At 42.8% G+C, this 22,545-nt stretch overlaps 1 protein-coding gene across 1 annotated transcript in view; it reads right to left on the minus strand.

The window, feature by feature from the left end:
- LOC149339246 (glycine receptor subunit alpha-2-like) overlaps positions 1 to 22,545 on the minus strand; it is a 68,555-nt gene that overhangs the window by 18,257 nt on the left and 27,753 nt on the right. The window contains exons 2-4 of the mRNA XM_089550434.1: positions 4,005 to 4,090; positions 3,832 to 3,899; positions 1,076 to 1,299 (exon numbers count right to left, since the gene is read on the minus strand). Of these exons, the coding sequence (XP_089406560.1) occupies positions 1,076 to 1,299; positions 3,832 to 3,899; positions 4,005 to 4,090 (378 nt within the window). The remainder of the gene's footprint in view (positions 1 to 1,075; positions 1,300 to 3,831; positions 3,900 to 4,004; positions 4,091 to 22,545) is intronic.

Consider the following 22,545-nt stretch of genomic DNA (forward strand, 5'->3'; position numbering starts at 1 on the left):
AGGCATCAGTGCAACACCATGTGGCCCGCAAACTTCTGACAAAGGCTGCGCTTAGATACTGTACTTGTTATCGATCTGAAGTGAGGTATAGTCAGTAAAAATACAAGAATCTCTCGTTAGCAGCCTGCTAGAAGCGACCTGCCACTCGGCACGCAAGATGGCTCCGCAAGGCAAACCATGTCATCAGTGTTTGTGGGGTCAGGTGTCGCCCTTTCATTCTTTCACAACATGTATCTTTTATTGTCGGATAAATGCTAAACATAACATGAACTGTGTTGATATTTAGCACGAAAACTTGGTGTGCGCTGTCAACAGACTTTAAAACTTATTTCTTTTGCGTTTCCTTTATATATGGAGCCTCCAACACCGCCGCGGGAAGCGTAAAGCTAGCTTGCTTGCATTTATAAATTGTGTTCAGAGCCCCGCAGTGAACTTCATATTTATCGATGAAACGTGCAACTCGACTCGGTTAAAAGTATTCATTAGTGACCGGATGTTGATTATAATGATACCTACAGTTAAACTAGAGTTTCATTACACCAGATTTTTTGGAACACGTTCCTCATAGGAAATTTCATGCAGTGCAAATCAAGGCTTCTCCCTGTGTTTGCAGATACAGATATTAACCCTTTTAGCCAGCGCAATGACATTTGGTAGGGCACAATGATGCATTGACAGAAAACTCATTGTTCTGTTCCTTTAATGTTTTTCTTCTGGAACGTTATGGAAGAAGGGGATCCAGGCGGGATACGCAAATAGTGGTAGCGTTTTAACACAGACCAATGCGCTCCCGCTCTTGTTGAGCCGGTACGGACGGCGCCAGCAGCCGTCATTAATCAGTAATAGGCATAACTTTCAGCCTCGGGAACTCTGGTGCCTAGGACGTCTGAAACGAATAGCCTTCATCTTCTTGCTGCGTTTTTTTTTATCGAAACGATCCAAGAAAATTAGTGTTCATAATGAATAAGATGTACAGAGCGTTCCAAATATTTTTCGTTTCTTTTGCAGTTCGGTTTTTTCTTTACATCTTCGAAAGAATTTTCAACAGTGGCACAAAGGACAAACCTCTTCTTACCTGAGCATGTAGAGGATGTCCCCTGACGGACTGATCCGCACAAGTACGTTGGGTACGGTGACGTACTGGAACTCTGCGTGCTTGGCGTTGGCGAAAAAAACCTCGGGTTTCCATATCCGTTGCACTAGTTTCGGGTCGTTGAGGTCAAGAGGCCCGCTGATGCCACTCATCTCAAAACGGTCGTCATGCCATCGTTGTCGCAAGTATAGGTCCACTTCGTAATCCTAAAAAAAAATGCATCCTAATTTTTTTAACAAAACAAACGTTACCTGAAGCGTTCCTCCGCATCTCAAAGAAGGATTTTTTTTCTTCTTTTCAAGCAACTGCGACCACGAAAGAATAAATGCTAAGCACTTATTCGTCTGTACAGTCTCGAGATGTTTTTCTACTTATTTTTAACTATGAATCCACAATGCGGTACATAATTATTTCACCACGCTATGCATAACCTAAAAGAAAATCGCGTGGTTATACTGGTAAAAAGTTGCACCTGTTGCGCATACAGCCAGCATACAAAGCAACTCATTACGCATACCTGGCCAGACTAGTAGGTAAGGCGGAAATATGCAATAATCGTTTGTTAACATAAATAATGTAAAGGTCAAGACCTGCTGAATTTACATATCTAATTCAGCAGCCGGAGGCTTTCTATACAAAGGTGACGAAGGTCGTATTTACAGCCGCCTTTTAGAGACACATTCAGGGTATTTGTTATGTTCTAGGACTGGGATTTTTTTTAAAGGAAAAGACTATAATTCATCAAAAATAATACCAAACCACCAAGCCGTTCGAGAGTACCTAGCAAGAGACAGAGCACTCTCCCCAACTCTGATGCTTACCGGAGTTTCTATTATCTCGGCAAAGCTCTACACATGATTACTAGAATAATGAGAGTCTTGCCCATCACCCCACACACTAGTGTTCTCGACCACTTCTGTAACAGCTCCGGCGAGGATAAACATAGGAGCCCAGTAAAAGCCTTGAAACAAACACCATCAGTCAAGGCCGTAATCGTCGTAGAAGTGGTAGCATCAAGTGCCTGAAAGGCAATGGATGCTTTTAGCCTCTCTCAGCCTGATCACTATGCATGGCATGCCGCACAAAGTTCCTCCGGCACCCTGGCCAGGGGCGTTTGTATATCTTAGTTATACCTAATATTTCCTTGTCGTTGAACGGGAACTACTTGGTAATTGGCGTGAATTAACATTTTCTTCACTTCTGTTTACCGAATACGTTATGCGGCCCCAGCAACTAAAACAGAGGGTTCATTTTGTACTCTGGGTATTGCCTCAAGCAGTAACAGGGAAGTCAGTGGCCATGAAGGCAACTATGACTTGAGTAGAAACTTTTCTTTTTTTTTTCTCGGGGCTAGTTAATTTCATGTTGTTCGGAAGTCAAATTCTTACGTTTCTAGCTATGTTCTAGCTGACAACGTACTCTTGACTGCCTAATGTCCCCGGCAGTGCCACTAGTGGTCGAAGTAATGTACAAATATAAAGAAATTAAGTGGCAAATGTGACATAGAGCACTGCGTTCGAGCACCATTAAAAACTGTCACCAGATAGGACAGCCTCAAGATAAATTTCTCAGCTTTCTTTTGAATTGCAGTCAAAGTAGATTATCTTCCTGGAAAGCTCATAGCAGTAGCTCGTTTCTTATTCATAACGCAACGCATGTACTACAAATAGCTTTTGTTATTCTGCCTGCTCTGGAAATTTTCACAAGAAGTTTCCCAACCATAAAAACCTATACCCACTCGAGCCCAACATCAGTACAAAATTCCAAACACGCGCGCCTGCAAGTCATAGATTCTAGTTTAAGTAATTAATAAAGTATCTGGTATGGCTGTCGGCGTAACGACACTAACGTAGGCGCTCGTGCGTCGTCTAGTAGTTAAGAATAAAGGTTTCCAAACTTCCTCGCTTTCCTGTGCAAGACAGTGTTCTCTAGACCATGCACTACCGTCTGCTCGTTTATTTCAGTTATTGCCCCGTTCCTTGACCTGGATGTCTGCGCTCCCAAAGGGGGCGTGTCGTTAAAGGTTCTCTCCAGCTGACGTCAGTGCCTTGACTCTCCTTAAGTGTCTGCGCTCCCATCCCTGTGGGTAATTTAAACAGTTAGCGAAGCGCAGTTAAGCTTCGGAGACAAATCGCAGTCTTTAAGCGACATTACTGGCTGTGCAGTGCAGTGCAGTGCAGTGTAGTGAAATACCTTACGTTTATGGTCGATTTAACTGCACCTAATGTTTCAGACGTGAAGGTTTCATTGCCAACTTTCTTTAAAAAAAGCTTGAGAAGATGATTAAAAATTTTGCAAGGAGGAGGAGGAGAAGGAAAGGCAGAAAGGAAAAGTTAACAAGATCATTTAATAAGACCAGTTGGTAGTTTAACTACCAACGGGTCTTATTAAATGGTCTTGTAATTTAAGGTTTGTGAATTGAAGCTTAAGGCTTAATTTAAGGATTTTGCATAAGCTAGCCTCATATCGGCTACCCCAAGTACTCCATTGAAAATGTACCATTTACCTCGCTTCTGTTACTGAGGTTAACCAGGACTTGGGCTGGATTGAGCAACCATAAAATTACACACAGCAGTTAAATCAAGGAAGTCATAGTTTGTCATATCTACCCTCTTTTCGAGTGCATGCACTTTGTTTCAAAGACCTGCTCGCCCGTTCGTAACCATTATTACGGTATTTTAGCCTGCGCAGCAACGAATTTCAAGGTACGAAGAGTGACAAGATTAGTTTCGTCTTACCATTGTCGCCGGGTTGATGGAGCCGAAGCTTCTTATGTAGATTTCGCATGCCACCTGTGTTGGTCCGCCTAATGCAAAGACAATATTAAAAAAACTTGTCAATAAGATCAAGATTACGAAACTCTTGTCGGTAACGTACAAATAAGCCGCTCGAAAAATGTATCCCGGCTTACTCATGTGTCCTGTCGGCAGCGCCCGCCTGTCATATTTGCTGAGCAGTTTGTCCAACTTGTCCAAATCACCGACACTGCCATGCTTCCTATGAAGTGAAAAAGACGGACGACAGTAAGCCGCTTGCGTACCACCTTAATGGATTTGTGCCTTTTAAGCACGACGACATTTTTCTTCGCCAAGAGAAGAAACTCTCTGAAACTTCTCCAAAACCCTTTATCGCATCACGTTCTTTTTTCCTCTTAGAGCTTCTCTTATGCTTCAGCTATCACAACCCTTCCTTTCCTATTAGGTTTCCTCACCAAGAATGCATGCAAAATAAAGTGTGATATCCTAACCCCCACTAACGGCTTTTTTGCAGTTGACCAAGAAGCTTATACTGTCAGTCCGCTCACTTCAGTACCATTGGGAAACAGGACGACGGTGAGTGCGATAAATCCGTCGGAAAAATATTGGTTCTCCATGGCGAAGCTATACCGACGTCGAATACTTAGTCACTGCCACAACCCTCACACATCGCTTCCAGAGCATTAAGACTGTCACTCCTATGCTATCTCACACGTGTCCAATAAGTCGGGGGAATGTTGCAAGCCACTCCACGCGCTAAGGCAAATGCGTTATTCTTGTCGACAGCGCCGGGCTTCCCCAGAGCCACCTACAAAACGAAATCCAATACCCTGCTCTCGCCTCGTCTGTCACCTAGGCCACTCAGAGGTCTGCGATTAGTTCAAATCGAAACACGTTGCCATACTATGTTAAAAAAAGTGACACTAAGGCGGCGAGAATTACTGCGCGTGTCTGTCACCTGAATAAAACGCACGGTGTCGCCTAATGCTCAAGCATGGCGAACATTGCACGTGTCACACAAGTCGTGTCACTGCAGCTGCTGGCACGGAAGCAATTACGGGAGGAATGAGAATGGAAGGCTGGCAGCCAAAAATAGACAACATTGTAAAGTTGAAGCTGCACGCTGCCTGGAACAACGATCAAACGTCAAACTACCCGCCGACGCTAACCGACGCTAACCGACGCCAATGCACACAAAACAGTACCTAAACTAAACACATAAACCAGTTCCAGCGTAAGCAAAAACAAGTTTCACTACACGGTACAGGCCCACCCTCGATGTTCCCACGTATGCTTACAGACCAACAGCGTGTTTCGAAACATGGGGGAGCTTTCGGACGCCGGAGGTGGTAGATGATATTGGTGGCGCCGTAGTCTGCTACGTGGTTCGGATTGTTTATGATGTAATTTGAGTGTCGCCTTTCTTGTGAACCTGTCTAGGTTGTCTAGTTTGAGCGACTCTACTTGCGAGAAGATTGCAGCTCATATGGCAGCATGTTCGACCACACACGGTTTCTATTCTAGTTCGGCAAAACACTCAGCTTATTGCGCACCAAGGCTTTGTGGCGGGTATGTCCGGCGACGCAAAACACATTTATCGTGTTGTTTCAAAAAAATTTTGGCTCCGAAATGATGTCTCATATATTTCATGCTCTTCTTTACTTTACTAGAGAACTGTTAACGAACGACAGCCTTCCTAGACGCACTGCAAAATAAAAAAAAAACTTTTTTAATATTTTTTTTAGCTATGGTAGCAGCGCCACCTTGTCTTGCTTACGTAACAGGTGGACGTTCATCTATAGTATCTAAGGCCTGCTATCAGGCAAAGCAATGACCCCCAACAGTTCCCTAGTGCTTTTTAATGTGTGTTTTTCTTTTACAGATCTGCACTTTTTGTCTTGCCGCTTTATCACTTAACGTTTCTCTTCTTAAAATGTAGGCATAAGCGTTGAGAGATGATAGGCCTTTAAAATCATGTAGGTGACACCTTCGAGTGAGACAAAGTTTTACAAACTATGCGTGTTTCCTCATAGCTGTGCATAAAGCCACGCTAGCAGAATAAAACACTCCAGATCGTGTCGAACAGCGTCACTTCAAGTATGCTCATTTCAAGCATGGTTCCACAGAAGCTCCTAAAAGAGGTAAGGCTCCCTTGGTGGACATTTATTTTGTGCCGCTGTTTTTGATGCACTGCGAAAGCTGCGTCAATGAAAATGTCTATAGAAGTAAGCTGCTAACAGCAAACGACGAAGAGGATATTATAGTGAACGCGGAAAGCAATCATGTGTTGATATTAAAGAACATTTTCCTATAACTTTCTCTTTTCTAGTGTTTCACACGAAGTACGTTTGAGCGCCATTTTTTGAGACGGCAATTTCAGTTACTTTTTTATACTGAGAACATATATTTATTGCATTTACTTTTCAAACGTCTAAAAGAAACAATGCAATACATTCTTGCCTTGATGTCCTGAAATAACAATTCCTTGATTGATATATCTCGTTACATTGCGGTCAACTCGGCTCCTAGGTCTCGAACTCTTATCCTTCACATTCTCTGCAGGAAAAATATATGACGCATGAAGGTAACAACTGCCAGCTACGATGCCCTCTATAGCACGAACTCATTTGCGGATCCAATTTTCCAACCTGTCCTAAGAAGACCCCGCAGCTTATCTGACGGCGGGAACCAGCTGCGACTCCGCGAGTCCTCGCTATCAATGTTTCTTCTATTTCTACCTGCTCGCTTTGCGCCAAGTTCTGTGCTTCGAAAGAAGTTCCATTCCCTGGGTTTGAAGAAAGTGACAACGACTTGCACCCGTCAAACGAGCGTAGTGGCAAACATACAAAGCATAAAAATTCCCTGCGTGCGCCTCGGGGTTACACAGACAAGTTTTGTGCAGAACTAGAAATCTGGGACAGCGAGTGTATAGGAGAGCACTTTGTAGACGACTCAAAAAAAAACTAGCGAAGAAATGGATCCAGCCATATACCGCAGATTGAAGTAATTTAGGGCTCTGAATCTGAGGCGATGGGCTAGCAGCTCAAAGTTTTGTTTCTTGTTTCTTTCTGGTGTTTTTACGCAATGCGACTGCCGCTGATTGTCGCTAGTGTGGAGCGAAGAGGGTCTGCGGGAACGTGAGAACGTCGTTCGTAAAATGAGGCGGTGCATCGAGCGATGCCAGCCTTTTCCCGCACATAGCTGTCTGCCACACCGTGAGGGCTAAACTTGCGGTGTGTTGGAATGATGAGTACGACTTCGCGGGTTCGTTCCCGGCCGCAGCAGCCGCATTTCTTTAGGAGCGATATAGAGAATGCCATGTACTGGGATTGGGCGTGCGTTTTAGAACCGTGGATCACTTAAATTAACGCAGGCCCTCCTCTACAGGGCACCTCGATATTAGTCCATGGTATTCTCATGGTGGAGAAAAATCGATTGCTCATCGCAGTGTTGTCGCCTGAAATTCGAATCGAACTGCGCATGCTAACAAATAGACTCAGCGAAATTGACCTTGGAGTGAAAGAAAATCAATTCGAGGGAATTTGTTGATATTGTATTGGCCTTTCTACAGTCTATAAAAAATTAATACGTTTTAGTAACGCGTTATTTGCATGTTTTGCATAGCGTTGTATTAAAAATGCTCTGTCAAATGTGGTTCTTCCTTCCCTTTTAACTTATGCTCATATAGTGCTGTAGATATGCAGATAAGTGGCCTTTGTTGAAAATCTAGGGGTCTTGATCTTGTGTAAAAAAGGGGGTTTAGGCAGAGACCACAAAGCTCATTTTTTTTTAAAAGATAATTTAGGCATTCCAGCCTGCATACGCCTTCTAAACAATGTAAGTACATTCTATACTTCAAAGCGTATATTAGCTTGATACAAATGGTCTGATGTGTGGCCGTAGTAAAACTGGCAGAACGAAAATTTGTTTCCCTATCACCTTCGCCAGCAACGAAAGAAAATGTAATGACGGCAGCTCACATTATATTGCTGCCTTGTTTTGATTAATTTTGTGTAGAGCTCTTTTAATATTTTTATCAATGCCTGCTTTTGTCCGTTTAGTTTCAGTGAATGGAGCACGCTACGACTTTTAAAACGAAAAGGCTCCGTACCTTGCGAGAGTCGCACCGCAACATTACAAATTGCTTTTCCTTGGGGTGTACGATATTCTCTCCAGAACAGTCACTTCCGACATCAAATGATACTGTAGTTAAAGACGCGGGTTCGATCCCGGCCGCGACGGCTAGAATTTCTTTGGAGGAGAAATTCTAGAGGTCCGTGTACTGTGCGATGTCAGTGCACGTTAAAGAACCCCAGGTGGTCGAAATTTCCGGAGCCCTCCACTACGGCGTCTCTCATAGCCTTAGTCGCTTTGGGACGTTAAACCCCATAAAACCTAAACCTAACCTAGTTAAATCCTAGAGGAGACCAACTATATTACGCAGCTAAAAGCATCCTTGCAATTACATATCGGCCATTCTGGTTAATGAATACTTCTAAATTAGTCCCATTAGCTTTGAGGGCTATTCAGTGCAAAAGAATACCCTTTTTTAAATAATTCGCTCAGAAGAACACTAAATCAACTGAACTGCGCTATGAGTAGAGGAAACGCCGCACTCGAAGTCAGGTTTATCTGATTATTTCATTCCCGCCTATATCAGATGCGTTTAAAAAGCTACGAACATTTTTCCCTCGAAGCCGTTTCTTCCTCTCCGCAATCTGTTGATGGCTGCCATGCTTAAAAAGCAGTTACAAAGTTAATGCCTCAGGAAAAGTCGAGCTTACAGCCACGTACGTTCACTATTGCTACCTGCACTGCGCAGCTACCAAATGGGAGGGCGGTAGGGAAGCGCGCGAGCTGCGCTGTCATCGCCAATATAGCCACGTCGGGCTTCTAAAATTTGATTTGCCTTTAAATACTGCTAGTGTGATATCGCCCGCCCAACAGCGTTAGCGTCAAACCAACACTCTGCCAGTATAATCATGACAGGGAAATATCATAAGCGTTTTGAAATATAATAAGTGTTCTAACCGTGGTATGGCAGAGTTAGTGCAGCCACAGCAGCTGTCCGCTGCACTCACAGTTTGCAGCGGCGCGGCGCGAATACACAGTCGTAAACGGGTGTCCGCCATAAGCTTGTCATTCCTGACGCATTAGCTTGACGGGACTTTGGGTGCCCTTTGACAGCCCAATTTTGCAATCGAATGCGAGAACTTAGTATAAGGACATTTTAATAACTACGCTTACTGCTCTTTCCTAGGTTCTGCAAAGGTTTTCAAGATTGAGACTGTAGTGCGCATCACAACACCAAGCGTTAAAAATTCACTATTTTTGTCTTATTATTAAGACAACCGTGACTGCTATCTCTTGTTCTTGCACCTATCACGCTCACACAGACCTAGTGAATGTGTTAACCTTACCAACGCTATCATTTTATTAAATCAGTAAAGGTTACAAACGTGCCAGTGAAACACTGCCAGTGAAACATTTTTATTCTGATTACCATCGAAATTCTCGCGGTAATACAAGCCTTCATGCACCCACCGCTATGGACGAGAGCGGCGCTGATAAACACTCTCAAATTTCGGTTGCACTACACTTAAATATCCCCGACAGCAGAAAATTAAAACAGTCGTCGCCGTAGTTCAGTTGGTAGAGCAGCGGATGCCAAGTTCGGAGGTCATGGCTTCTGATCCGAGCAGCGGAATGGGATTGTTTTTTCTCCTGCTTTAATCAATTATCATCAAATAATTACTCTAATAATATTTCATTGATTAACATGACAAATTAATACAAAACATCCCCTATGCTCCTTGGTTTCGGTGACTGCTGGTTTGCTTCATGTATATCATAACGGGCCCCTCTTTTCCCTTCCTGAGTGCATGTCATTTTATAGAGTATTGCTGATTGCTTTGCGAATTTCTTTCATCTTCATTACATGAAATATATTTCAGAGTTTTGCTGGTAATATAAGAAGTGAGCAGAACGCAGAGAAACTAAGGATAGCAAAGAATATACTAGCAGCAGCTTTGTTAAATATACGATAAAAATGCGCAGAATAAGAGCATATACCCGTGGCGTACATGCTATGATAGCGCGCGTTAAAAGATAATCACAAATCCTTCATATGAACAGCCATGTGACAAGTTAAGAATATTTTTGTCCAAATGTGGAATAAGAGATCCTTGTGGCAACTCGTCAACAGATTTTTTATTTAGCACAGTGGCTGAATTTTAGTGAATGCAAAGATTAAATTTTAACCTTGTATTAGATTTTCTCATCACGAGCTTCGACTTACTCTATCGTGAAGAAATATTAAAGAACAGTTATTGTGCTGGTAGTACGGCAAGATTTCTCTATTTAGCAAAAAAAATAAAAAAATTTGCTTCGGCAGTTAGTGCTCTCAACTATGAAACATTGAAATCGTAGCATCTCGGAATGGTTTTCTTTTCTCAGCTGGTGTAACCGCCAAAGTGAATCTTTTTATCTTATTTCAGCTAGACAGCCGCAAAATGGTTACTAACTCCACCGCACTACCACCCGATGTCATGGTAGACGAGGCATCACAGTGGCGTTTTTACGTCCAGCCAGAGGTGAATGTTGACGGTGGTTTAATGTGATAGATACGTGATTTATAAGGGTTGGCCGATTTAAGACTATGGGACCCAATGTATAAGCAGGGTTGCAGTGTATAGCTTTTGGCAGTCGTCTCATGATCTTACAAAAATTGGTGTTCCTGTTGCGGTGGTGAAAGAAAGGAGAAGTATGTGATTACCAGCTACTAGCTCTGCTCGAGTTTTTTATGGTGCTAATCTCGTCCTTTATGTCCAGTAGTAACCACACCCACTCCCCGCGAACGCGAATATGCTTCGACTACATTTTTCTACGACCAGGAAAGCATGCAACTATATTAAGCACATGCGAAATGAGCAGTAGAAATTAGTATTTTAGGAGGTAAACTATGAATAAAACTTCCAGACAAACCTCCTACAGAGACGAAGAAAAGAATGACTTCAGCATGGCATACAGAGAGCAAAACTGTAAAACTGTAAATACCCTGCCGCAGCACTTTCGTCATACGTGGAACCGTTTCACCGGCGGTATATGTTCTCTTAAATCAATCCTCGCCTAACAACTGCAGCCTGCATTTCAGAGAGCAATGTATTTATTGTATATCGAAAAAAATATCATGTGTGTTTGTTTTCTTCTGCAAACAATTGTTGCATAAAATTACCTGCTATCATCATCAGACTGTTTGGTTTTACTGCAATACAAGAGCTACATCATTGACCCCCTTTCCAAAATTTATCAACCTCACCTCCTCATGTAACAGTGTGCCGTCTTCTTCTACGTTTTCTTCCTCTAAGAGCGAGAGAGAGGGAACATTATTAAATTTATGAAATCCTTCCCTGCATATTCACTGCGGAATTATGTGTCATGAAGATTGACCAATGGATTACCCCGCTTTAGAAGTGTTCTTTCAGCAAACTTTCTTAGCATAAATGACAGAGTGACAAAATGTGAACACAGCGACACATCGTCCCACTTCAACTAATCTGCCGAAAATGGTGTTTCATTCATCAACCGCTGGTGTTTTTTTATCTTCCTTAATCTGTTCAGACTACAATTTTGATCACCGCATCGCGTGATGGAAACTTCGTGCCACGCAGTGCAACGCTGACTGTTGACTTCGTCTTGTTATATGCAGCAACACATTTTAAACAGCACCAGTAGTAACTATGGATTTGGCGTAAGCATGGCATAGATGTTTCTTTTTTTTTTTTAATCTTTCGAGTTTACAAAGAGTACAACGCACTCAGGAATGCTCATGCCTAGTTTTTCTTTCTCGGTTCCTATTTTAGCAATATGAACTTATGAAACTTTTCAGCCTCCATGAAGGTTGAGGCAGTCACCCATCCTCTTTTTTTTTGCGAAAAAGGGATCTTGAGCCTGCATAAAAGCAAGCGATCAGCGACCTACTGCATTATTCTGAAAGGTCAACAATGCCCTGTGGCCATCCTCTACCGCTGTTGCGCAGTTCCAGCACCAGCATCGGCGGGCACCAAGCGACACCCACAGCGTTTCCGCATGCCGGAAAATGTGCTTTGAGGGAATTTAATATTAAACCCCCTTTCCGGCTCATTTTCGCGGAATGAAGGAGTCTAGACGCGTGAAAAACGAGACCAGCAACGCTGGAGCCCGCAGAGCACATCCAACCGACCGCACAATGTCCTGTAACAGAGAATTCCCCAAACTGCGTCGGGGCGGTAAATGTTTTCGCTGACGCAACAGACCGCATTGTCCACCGCGGAGCGGTATAGTTTAATATACACAGCCTTAGTAAACGGGACCTCTTTTTCAATTACATACTTCACGCAGCCTGAACTGAAAGGTAGGCATGTTGGCCCCCTTATTTGGTTAGGAAGGAGGAGTGGAATTAGGGAATGTCAGCGAGGCTTTGCCAAGGTAAAAGTTGGGTAAACTAAAAAGCAGTAAAAGAGAGATTGAAATAAAAAACGCATATAAAATGACTTCTGCACTTAAACCTTCGAACTGCTGTTAAGATGTGGCGACTACGCTGACGCAGACAGTGGTGCCCCTTACTCCTGGTAAAGCCCGCCAGCATGCGACGTTAAATAAGGCAGGTGTCGACTAATGGTTTTGTGGTGCTGTTCCTTCTTGTAGCTGTCGTGTATGAGTAAATTTATTCGATTCAAACGGTGCTGGTGCTGTAGGATTCTGTAACTGGAATATACAGCGTTCGCCAGGTACAAGACAATGTTGCCTAGGCGAGTGCGAACCAGAAGAGACACGTGGGCCTAATAGCAGGCGCTATAGTCAATGTTCTACCTGCGCTCCTGTGAACTAAAATTTTTTTACTTGATTTGGTGCAGCCAGAAAATATCGCAGGAGCGGTAGATGATGACAGACGGCCATCTGGGTTTGCTGACGGAAAAAAAAAAACTCACGTGGAGCCGTCGTACACTTCTGGGCCTTTTGGATGGACTGGAAAATTTCTAGCTCTCGTGGATGTCTGCCCAGTGTGCATCGAGAAGTGGGAAAGTGAGTGTCTTTGTTACTGCAGCGAGGGAGTGGTACAGGAGATATTTTATCCGCTTAGAATTTTTTATGCGTTTCACGAAGTAGCGTTACAGTACCCTCTGGAAAGCATTCGTTGTTCCTAGAGTTCAGGGTGAAAGTATATGCAGAAAAGAAGCGCTGCTGGGAGTGCAAACGAGGATAAAGTTGAAGCCGTAGAAAAAGCAAAGCATTGACACCATTGAGAAGAGTGATTTATGTCCGATTGATTGCTTCTAGATAAGGAAACTTCGGTAGCGCGTGAACTATCGAACGTCTTAGAAAAAGCTGTGCATAGGCTACTTCATTCATCATAGCGAGAGCTATGTGCGATGTTCTGTCGCGACGTCTTTCATGCGTGAGGAAGTCTCCGAGCAAGATAGAAGGCCCCTTCGAGCGTCTGTTCTCTAGCCTTGGATGAGAGCAAGCAAAAATATTCGCGAACGAAAATAACGGACTCGCCGCTGTTGGTATTGCAAAACTTGGAACGTGCGACTAGCCCAAAGAAGTTTTCTACTCCCCTGAAGCCGTTTTTTTTTTTTTGGTTGCGTCGATTCTCCATCGTCACAGCCAATCTTCTAGTTTCACCGCAAAGGGAGAGTTAGTGAGTGGCTTTTTTTTGAGAGAGACTGCCTTGAGTGACAGACTGTGATTATTTCCCTTCACTTCTCTCTTTCCTCTTTAATTCCCCTCATTCCCTTCCCCTGTGCAGGGTAGCCAACCGGAATCCTTTCTGGTTAACATCCCTGCCTTTCCCTCTCTCTCTCTCTCTTTTCTTGCAACGCATGTGGAATTTTTTTTCTTTTGCGAAAAATAGCACTTTTCTAGGAAACTACGTAAGATACTGAGAAGCGTTCCTGATTTTGCTATCTGTGCGGAAATTACAAGTCATGCTGAAATAAGGCATGGCAAAAAAACATACGCCAGTCGAAGTGCATCACTGCCCACCATGCGCTCTCTTAACACCGCTGCTTATGTGTGCAGGAGCACAAGTACGGCAGCTTTGTTCTCCCCTTTTTTTTTTTCATGCACTACCACTTGTAACTGACGGATACGAGAAGGCGTAGTATTTTCAGTGTGTGGTGTGGAGCATGTCTCGAATAAAGTGTACGATCCTCTTCTCTTAAGCGTGAAAATTTGTTTATTGTGAATTGAATATGTATTTATCTGTTTCTAGGGCAACACACGCATACACACAGATGGCTAAAAAGCATTCTCCTAGTTGCCTTGGACTCTTTACTACTCTGTGGAGTGAAGAGTAGCTCTACAGACCCCTTTTGTGCCACCAATCAGTTAAAAACGTGTGGCGTCACTGTCGAATATGTAAAACTGTGAAAAGCAGTGCTTTAAGAAAAATTTAGCTCTGAGTGGAAGAACATTTCTTGTTCTCGACACATCGAAAGCAATAATGGTTCTTTTCATAATGAAAAAATTTCGCTGATGGTGCGAAATGCTAGAATGGGACAATGGGACAAGCTAGAATGGGACAAGAGACAAAAACCGTTCGCTTTATCTGAAATATAGAGAATCGCACACTTCTGATAGCATTTCTTACGAAGATCATAGAACCAGAAAGTGTGCCTTCCAAAACGGATAACAGGTAGCTTTATAGCTACCTTTATTGATGTTGAGCTTGCTTCTCGCTATTATGAAATTTCAAAGAATGATGCTGACGAAAAACGTTCGACATGTCACGGGTGCGGCGCTTGGTAAGGGGCGCAGGTGAGCTCGAATTGTCCTAAGAGCGTCTGTGCGAAAACGTGCGGTCGTTAATGTCACTCCATATAAGCGAGAACGTAACCTTCCAGGTGCACAGCACCAATGAGTTGCAAGAGTAGAGCGAATCCTCAGGAGAAGTCGGTCCAACATTGCAAGGCTGGATATCATCTGTTGACACGCAGGCGATTTTTTATTGGGAGTTTTGTTCCCATCGAACCGAATTTGAGAGTTTCTGTTTTGTTCTCTCCTCAGTTTTATCCCGTTTGCTCACAGTTACATTTATGTTCTTTTGTCAGCCGAAACACGTCCCCGCAAAGCACAATCGCACGTGCGAAGCAGACCGCAGCAGAAGTCCAAGGCGGTAAGACACCCTTCAGACGTGACTTTTTTTCTCTCGAGGCTTACGCGCCAAAACACTCTGTGGACGTACGCTGTTCGTTGCACCTTCCAAATTGCACTTACGACGGGCAAAGGAAACGGAAACCTTTTTTCTATACCGAGGGAGTATGGTGGCATTCCGACAGCCGTACCCATGGCCCTCCTGCTTTCATTACGTTACCTGACGCCCCAGAGAGTCCCAGGAGGCAACAAATACCCCGAAGGCCCAGCTTGGGCCTGATGGCGAAACTTCGTTTTTTTTCCTCTCTCTCTCTTCCCTTCGGCACTTAGATGAGGATACGGCCGGTTCGGCAGCCATTTCTGCTCCGGGAGTGACCACATGGCTGGCTGACGGCCTGGCTCCAAATGACTTCCAGCGGTGTTTTCCTTGGCTCAGCTCTATCGCTTGGTTTCTTCCTTTGTCTTCGCCCTTCGCCGCGTTGTGTGGGAGGGAGTTGCTCGTTCTGGTATCTGACAGCAGATGCGCCTTGGGTAGAGGGTAAACTGCATTGCGAGAGCCTTTGGGCCCGAAGCACGCATGTAGAGGCGTTTCCGGGAGTTCCTGCTAGCTACGTGAAATATTGCGAAGGGTGTCGAAACTTCACCCGTCCATGTACAAACAGGACAGGTAAAATTCTTTGCTTTTTAGTTGTTCACCCATGCCAATGGTATTGTTTGCTGTTACAATTTTGTTTTCCAGTACAAATGTTGCTGTGCAACATATGGCGTAGCAGATGGCTTTAGATGCTGGCTGAATTAGTGCACTGAAATTGTCGCTGCGTGGGAGACTGACTACGTCAATTAACTCAAACGCATAAGAGGCGCTAAAAAAGCATGTCTTTCTTCCGCATATTTTTGTCTAAAAAATCACTAATAATGTTCCTGAATGCTTCCTTGTTTAGGAAAATCATCGATGCGCTCTAAAGGTTTGAGCAACGAAAGCTGGAGACGCAGACACGAACGAATGAAATCTACGCCGGCAGCCTACCTCTTTTTTATGCGGACTTTAATGCGCTTATAAGGGAGCCTTTTAGAGCAGCTTTTACAGAAGCCAGAAAGTGATTAAAGTTTTCGAAGCGACGTTTTTTGTTATCGACGTTCAAGGCGCAGAGGCAGCTGTAAAAAAAAAGAAACTAAATTTTCTAGACTGAAGACACTTCAGTTTTATTGAAAGAGCACTCGCCTGTGAGGCTGTGCGTTTTTTTAATGGGCGACATCGTCAAGGCTTGTGCCGGGATTTCAATGAGATTATCCAGTCGGAAGGCGGTCTGCTTTGCTCCTTTATGCGTGAACCGCGGGGCCCAAATCTTCTGACATCGAGGAATGTGATTTTTTTTTTACATATATATATATTTACGCAAATGGAGAGGTGCTTGGATTTTCAAAGCTGACACGCTTGTAACAGATGCCGATGCCGCAGTTTTTCGGACCGAATAATTGGTTTTCCTAGTTTTACCAACTGATATCAGTTTCATTCGAATGACAGACTACTTGAACTGAGTTAGTTGCATGACGCAATATGGTGTCATTGAGATACTTAAAAATACCACATACCGTTCTCTGTGGCTGCGAGTATGAGATGCTATATCTTTTAATAAAATGGAGGCAAAATTAGACGATTTAAGCATTTATAAAATATATTATTGTGCTGCATTAGTACCTAAAAGCCCACAAAAGTTATGGGCCTCCAGAATACATGAATGAGGATTCATGAAGTCCACTAGGAATGTAAGATCCGTTTTTATGCAACTAAGATGAAAATGAACTGGAATATTCTCACCAAACCGTAATTACAGAAAAAAAAGGGTACTTCAAAGATATCGATAGAAATTCCTCCACTTAAGTCTGTCTTATCTTCTCTCAGAAAGTTGCAAGAATCATTCTTTCAATGAAACTAGTTCTTGTCTAATATACGCTGGTCATTCTGTATTCCCTTTCTCCGTCGTAGAAGCGATATTACTTGTCGAAGGAAGGATCTGAATTCTGTCCAGAATTCACAACTAATATTATTTTTTTTCTTGAATAAACAGCGCGAACGAAGACGAGCACAAAAGACAAGAAAACGGACGACAACGACAGCGCCGTGTCGTCCGTTTTCTTGTGTTTCGTGCTCGTCTTCGTTCGCGCTGTTTATTCAAGATGTTTAACTAGCCCGCCAAAACGTGTTAACACAACTAATATTAAGCAACGTTGACTTGTTTTTTTTTAATTTTGATTATGCCGTTCACTCCATCATCAGACCGCGGGAAAATAATTCCCATCTAACCGCACTCATTTGACGCCTGCAACCAGGGCACCTAAATCAGCGAAAGACTGCTGTGGATTCTGATAAGCTATATTAGCAGGATCTGTTTGTGGTGGTAAACACGAACTAATACGAACTGAAAGTAAAGATAACAACAATAATGCGCTCTCTTTTACGAAACGTAAGATCCGTTTGAGATACGCGGTTTCTCACTTCTCTTTTTTGAGACATTTCAGGAATACTTCTTAAGTAGGATACATTTCTTATTTGTCTTAAACCAGCTTCACGTGCATCAAGGCGGAGCGACCTACATGTTAAGGCGGAAACTTAGGCTAGTTGGAAAGCGTTTAGAAGTTTCACTAAAACCTGCGCCAAAATCGGTAGAATAGATCCCAAGTTTCAGATATAGCACTACACATAAACAGCAACGCAGTCGTCTTGCCTACGCTTTCGCTTGAAAGCTAAAAGAATGTCATGTTCGATCCTAAACGGTAGCTAGAAGTTGGTTTTGTACGTCACGCCTGTATTGTGCCCAAACTCATATCCCAGACGCAATGTGAAGAATATACTAGGCGGTGCCCTACGATTTCCCATCTGTAATTTACTTTCAGCTAACTTTTTTTTTAGATGCAGTAAAAGGTAACAATCAAAAACTCATCAAACCTAACAAAACCCTGATTATTGAACATACTTCTTGATTCTCGCGAGCTGAACTAGCCAGTAGAAATAATGAAAAACTGAGCAAAACATTTAGGCTTCTAGCTGCGGTACAGCTGGCTAAGAATTATTTTTTATTTCATAACATGAAAGCGGAAGGATTTTTTACAGTGATATTCTTCCTTTCGCAAGTTGTCATGTGCAGCTTAACCCACATGCAAACACCATAACCACGAGTGTTCCGCGATGTGAACATTCTTTCAGTGAACAGTCGCTAAACACTTTTTTAGCCTTCACGCATCTCGTTTTATCAAGTAACCCGCTTCATTATTTTGCGCTTCCTTACTCAGCTGGTATCATTTTCTTACGGCCGTTATTAATACTTTTTTACTTTTAGGTGTTTTAAACCTCTTTGTCAGAACTTGTCTCTCCATGTGACGTCTTCGACAGCTAGGCCTTACTTCTTCTTGGCATATGTGGGCGTCTGATGAGAACTAGCGCAAAAAAGGCCAGCTGTTTGAAATGAGACTAGGTTACAATTTTTTTCCTCCTGTATGTCTCCGGAGCTGAACAACGTGCGATCCAATGACAGATTAAGGAAACAAGTAATACCATTCTTCTCCCACGCGACAAAAACTTCAAACTTAAACCTCAAAGGTTATTTCGATAACGGCCTTCATGACGCCGTTCTTGCTGCTCTTGACGACCCAGGTGATTGCAGGCGGAATTTCTTTTGCAATGTCTGGCGCAGCAGTGGCCGCTCATTTCACGTGTTGACGGCTGATGGTGCATGTTACTCGCCGTCACCAGGATAACTGTGCTTCCCTATACGGAGGAGTCCTGAGTTTCTGCCCACTTCAACAGTTTCCTAATTGATTAGATCTGCTGGTGAACTTCCAGATTACACTGACGACGAAAGAGAAAGAAGCAATGTGGGATGGAGCCACGAAAGTCTTTGAGCAAAGCACGTCGGATATTTTTCTTTAGTTACTATGGACACTTGTGGACATTTAGTCACCCGCAAATTTACCCTATTGAGTTAAGCAAGAAACTTTTATTTCAGCTTAGCCTTTCGACCGCAATAAACGAAGGACATCAAATAAAATCACTCACGCCAGTGAGAGTGCTGAGTGTCCCAGAGTGTTCATTCAAAGAGTTCTCTCCGTCATAAAGGTTAGAGCATGTACACCATGTACACTTAGGTTATTCGGTCATTTTACTGCTTCGTCAGCATGGCTAAGCATTGTTTTAGCATGATAATTTAGAGAACACGGTAGGATTCAGTGGTTTATACAGACAGCCGACAAGTCTGCAGGTAGCGCTGTATGCATGTAATCACCATCTTTTTTTATTACAACATGCAATGCGATGGGCGTCAAATAACGATGACAAGCACGCAAGCAGGACTGATATCTGAAGGCTAACAGCTGGGTTTATAGATGAAAGTTCAGCGAAAAAGTTTTGCTTCAGATGAAGCTAATTCGCAAAAGGAAAAGAAATGTAAACCACTTTAAAGCAGTGATATAGGATATGAGAGAGGCCTCCAAACTCGAAAAAAGGCGCCGCAGCAGTTTGAAAGACATCAGATTGAGCGGCACAGAGTAGACTGTTCTGGCAAGAAAGTCAGAACAGTTTTAAACTTCCCCGATATCTCCCAGGGAAACTGCCGCGGTGAATAATTAGTATGAATAGCACTCCAAGTTTGCTTCCTGGAAAACTAAATTTCAAATGTAGGCCGTATCCGCGAGACAGAAATGGTTCGCTTACGCACGTTCCACTTTGAGACATTTCGAACAGGACGAAGAGCTAATTGGTCCCCCGTGGAAAACGTTTTGCTGAAAGATACTTGGACCTGAAGATTCTATTCGCCTCTTTAAGGAAGACATATGGCACCCGATAAAAGTATTCAGACGGAGCACAAACGTAGCCTTCTTAATGATCGAAATACGGAGTGGAGAGCACAGAGGGCGCGACGAACGCAGTCAGTCAAACGATAGATATGAAAAAGAGTACTAAAAAAAAGCAAAGGACTCAGTTCTGACTTTCCTTTTCTGCACTCATAAATCACAATTTCCTCAATATTTTTTGTACGGTAACGAGCTTGGTATTAACACAGCTCCCATTCGCTTGTATTTTGTGCGCTAAAAAGTTTCAGGCATGCTTTTTGTCGCCATTTTTACAAAGTTTATTCGTAGTTCCTAAACTGGCATAATTGAAAGCTAAGCAAACTTTGTTAGCGATGACATAAAACGAGTTTATTCACCGCCGCGTATTTCAAAAGTGGATATAGTAATTAAAAAACTGTTCTGCACACCATCAAGACAGATCCGGTTCTAGCAAAAGGCAAAAGGCGCTAATCATGCTATAAATTATGGCTCAAGAGCTTTTCCCGTGTGCGTTTTATCTACATCTTTGGCTTAAGGAAAATTTTTCATTGAATTATTTTCCTTCGGAGAGAATGAATTAGGTATGGCAGTCTTAGAGAATCATTAGTCTTCGCGCTCATCACCGTGTATTAGTGCACAATAACGCAGATTAATAGGTTTGCCATAAAAGGCAGGAAATATCAGTGCATATTTTGATGCTTTTTCAGCGTTATTACTTATGTTTGTCTCTGAGAAATGCACTAGGGCAGAGAAAAGCGAATGGCAGAAATGTCGTTGAAGTAAAGTGCAGTTCATTGTGGATGGCACCACGCGAAACAGACGACGCAAAAAAGACGACACAGATTAGAGCTCTATTTTGTTCTGCACCACCAGGAATGAACTATTACCAACTGTTCAAGCTATCCATCCTTCTTAAGTAATTTATTATAGCTTGTTTATGCGAAACGCGGCTCTCTTTTCTGCAAACAAGTATCAAATTAAACAATATTACCAGGTGTACCCCGTAGGAAAACAAAGATAAGAAAAACGAATAATCTTTTTTACTAAGACACAAAAAAATTGTAGAAGCGTTTTTCTTTCATTGCGTTCTTGCTTAAGAACCTGGTATCTGTTTGGAATTTATTATACGAAAACATAGCGTACTCCGAACCATCATGCATATCCTGCGGCTGAGACATCTTTCAAGAAATGAGAGTTTTTGTGGCAACGTCCAGTGTACGATACTATTCTTGTCCTAGGGAAGGCACATCTTTTGTTTGTTATAATGATAGCAGAAGCAGGGATTAGGGCTCAATCAACGCATCCAGGTTGAGGTCAGGAATGATTAACACACTGTTGCCCTACAAGAGGTAGATTCCAATTTGGGGTGGCCTTTTACCTAGTAAGAGTAAACACTGCACCGGACGAGCGCTTTCTTGGGAAAAGAAAAGAAGATGGGTCTTAGGAAAAATTCATCTATATTTCTTATAGTCAACGTAGAATCCCTACTTACTCGTCTCCTCTATTTTTGTTTGTACCAACTTTTTCGTTCATTTGTGCAAAAAACATTGGTGCAAAATTAAAAAGCCCTACTTCAAAGCGATTAGCAATCTTTCGGCTTCGTTTATTTATTCTCTGCTGACAATTCACATTCTATTTTCACCAGGTTATAAATGTAGCATCAAGGCATAAACTTTGACCTTCAAGATATGACTGCCAATTGCAAACAGTGTAACATGACGCAAAGAAAAAGCGAATTTGCATATTTGATGGCGAAATATTCTCCCAACGCGGTAAAACACCCAAACATACGTCTTTCTGTCCTATGAGGCATGAACGAAGTCGATGTAAAAGATATAACTAATGTTGCTGTACACCGTAAGTTCACAGCGAACAAATGCTAAAGATCGTCGCCTCCTTCCTTCTTCATTAGGTATGTTATCATTAGCACATAACTTATAGGTTTTCCAAACCATGGCTTATCGAATTCTTTCATAGAGGTTACGTAGTGACGTCAAGGAAACAAAAAGATGTCACGTTTCGAACCATGATAAGTTTATCGCCCTCAAACAATTTCGATACGGTCGCAAGGGGTGCTGGCGCGTACTAGTGCGAATAGAACAAACGCCATATTAATCACAACGCTTTAGTTTAAACAAGCAGCACAAAGGTTGTATGATTTTACTGTTAGTTATCATTAACGATGCAGTTATTCCCCTTCTACAGTGAGAACACAAAGCTATGAAAACTGTGGCTTCATTTATCCTACAAAAACCACAGTCATCTTTGTCCCGCTATCGCAATACTTTTTGTTTGCGTTTTGTGTTATATGACAGTGTAGACGCGGTTGTGTGGAAAAGCACCATACATTCTGAACACGTGGAATCGTCTCAGCACTTTCATACATCACCCCTTTCGCAATGTCAGTGTGGGAACGTGCTGTCCAGTGACGGCAGTGCTAGGCACAATAAGTTCCACTTCGCGTGCCACCGAGTATTGTAATTTTTTTCTTCAGGTCGCGAATATGTAAGCACGTTCTCAGCGGTTCAACATTATGCTCTGAATATTGAAGGCGGCCATTAGTTATATCGAAGGAACAAAAAGTGCCCCGTGAAGCTGTAAGTACATTAATCCAGTTGCGCTGTCCCACATAAAGGAACCAAATATTCCACAAAACAGCAGAAACAAGTGGTCGCGTACGCGTCTTCCCGGAGAAAGTTCTCCACTTGTCCGCGTCGACGCACTAGCCTTTTG

This window comes from Amblyomma mixtum, chromosome 6, assembly GCF_055824585.1.
Source record: "Amblyomma mixtum isolate Tamu chromosome 6, ASM5582458v1, whole genome shotgun sequence".
In the NCBI taxonomy this organism is placed as follows: domain Eukaryota; kingdom Metazoa; phylum Arthropoda; class Arachnida; order Ixodida; family Ixodidae; genus Amblyomma; species Amblyomma mixtum.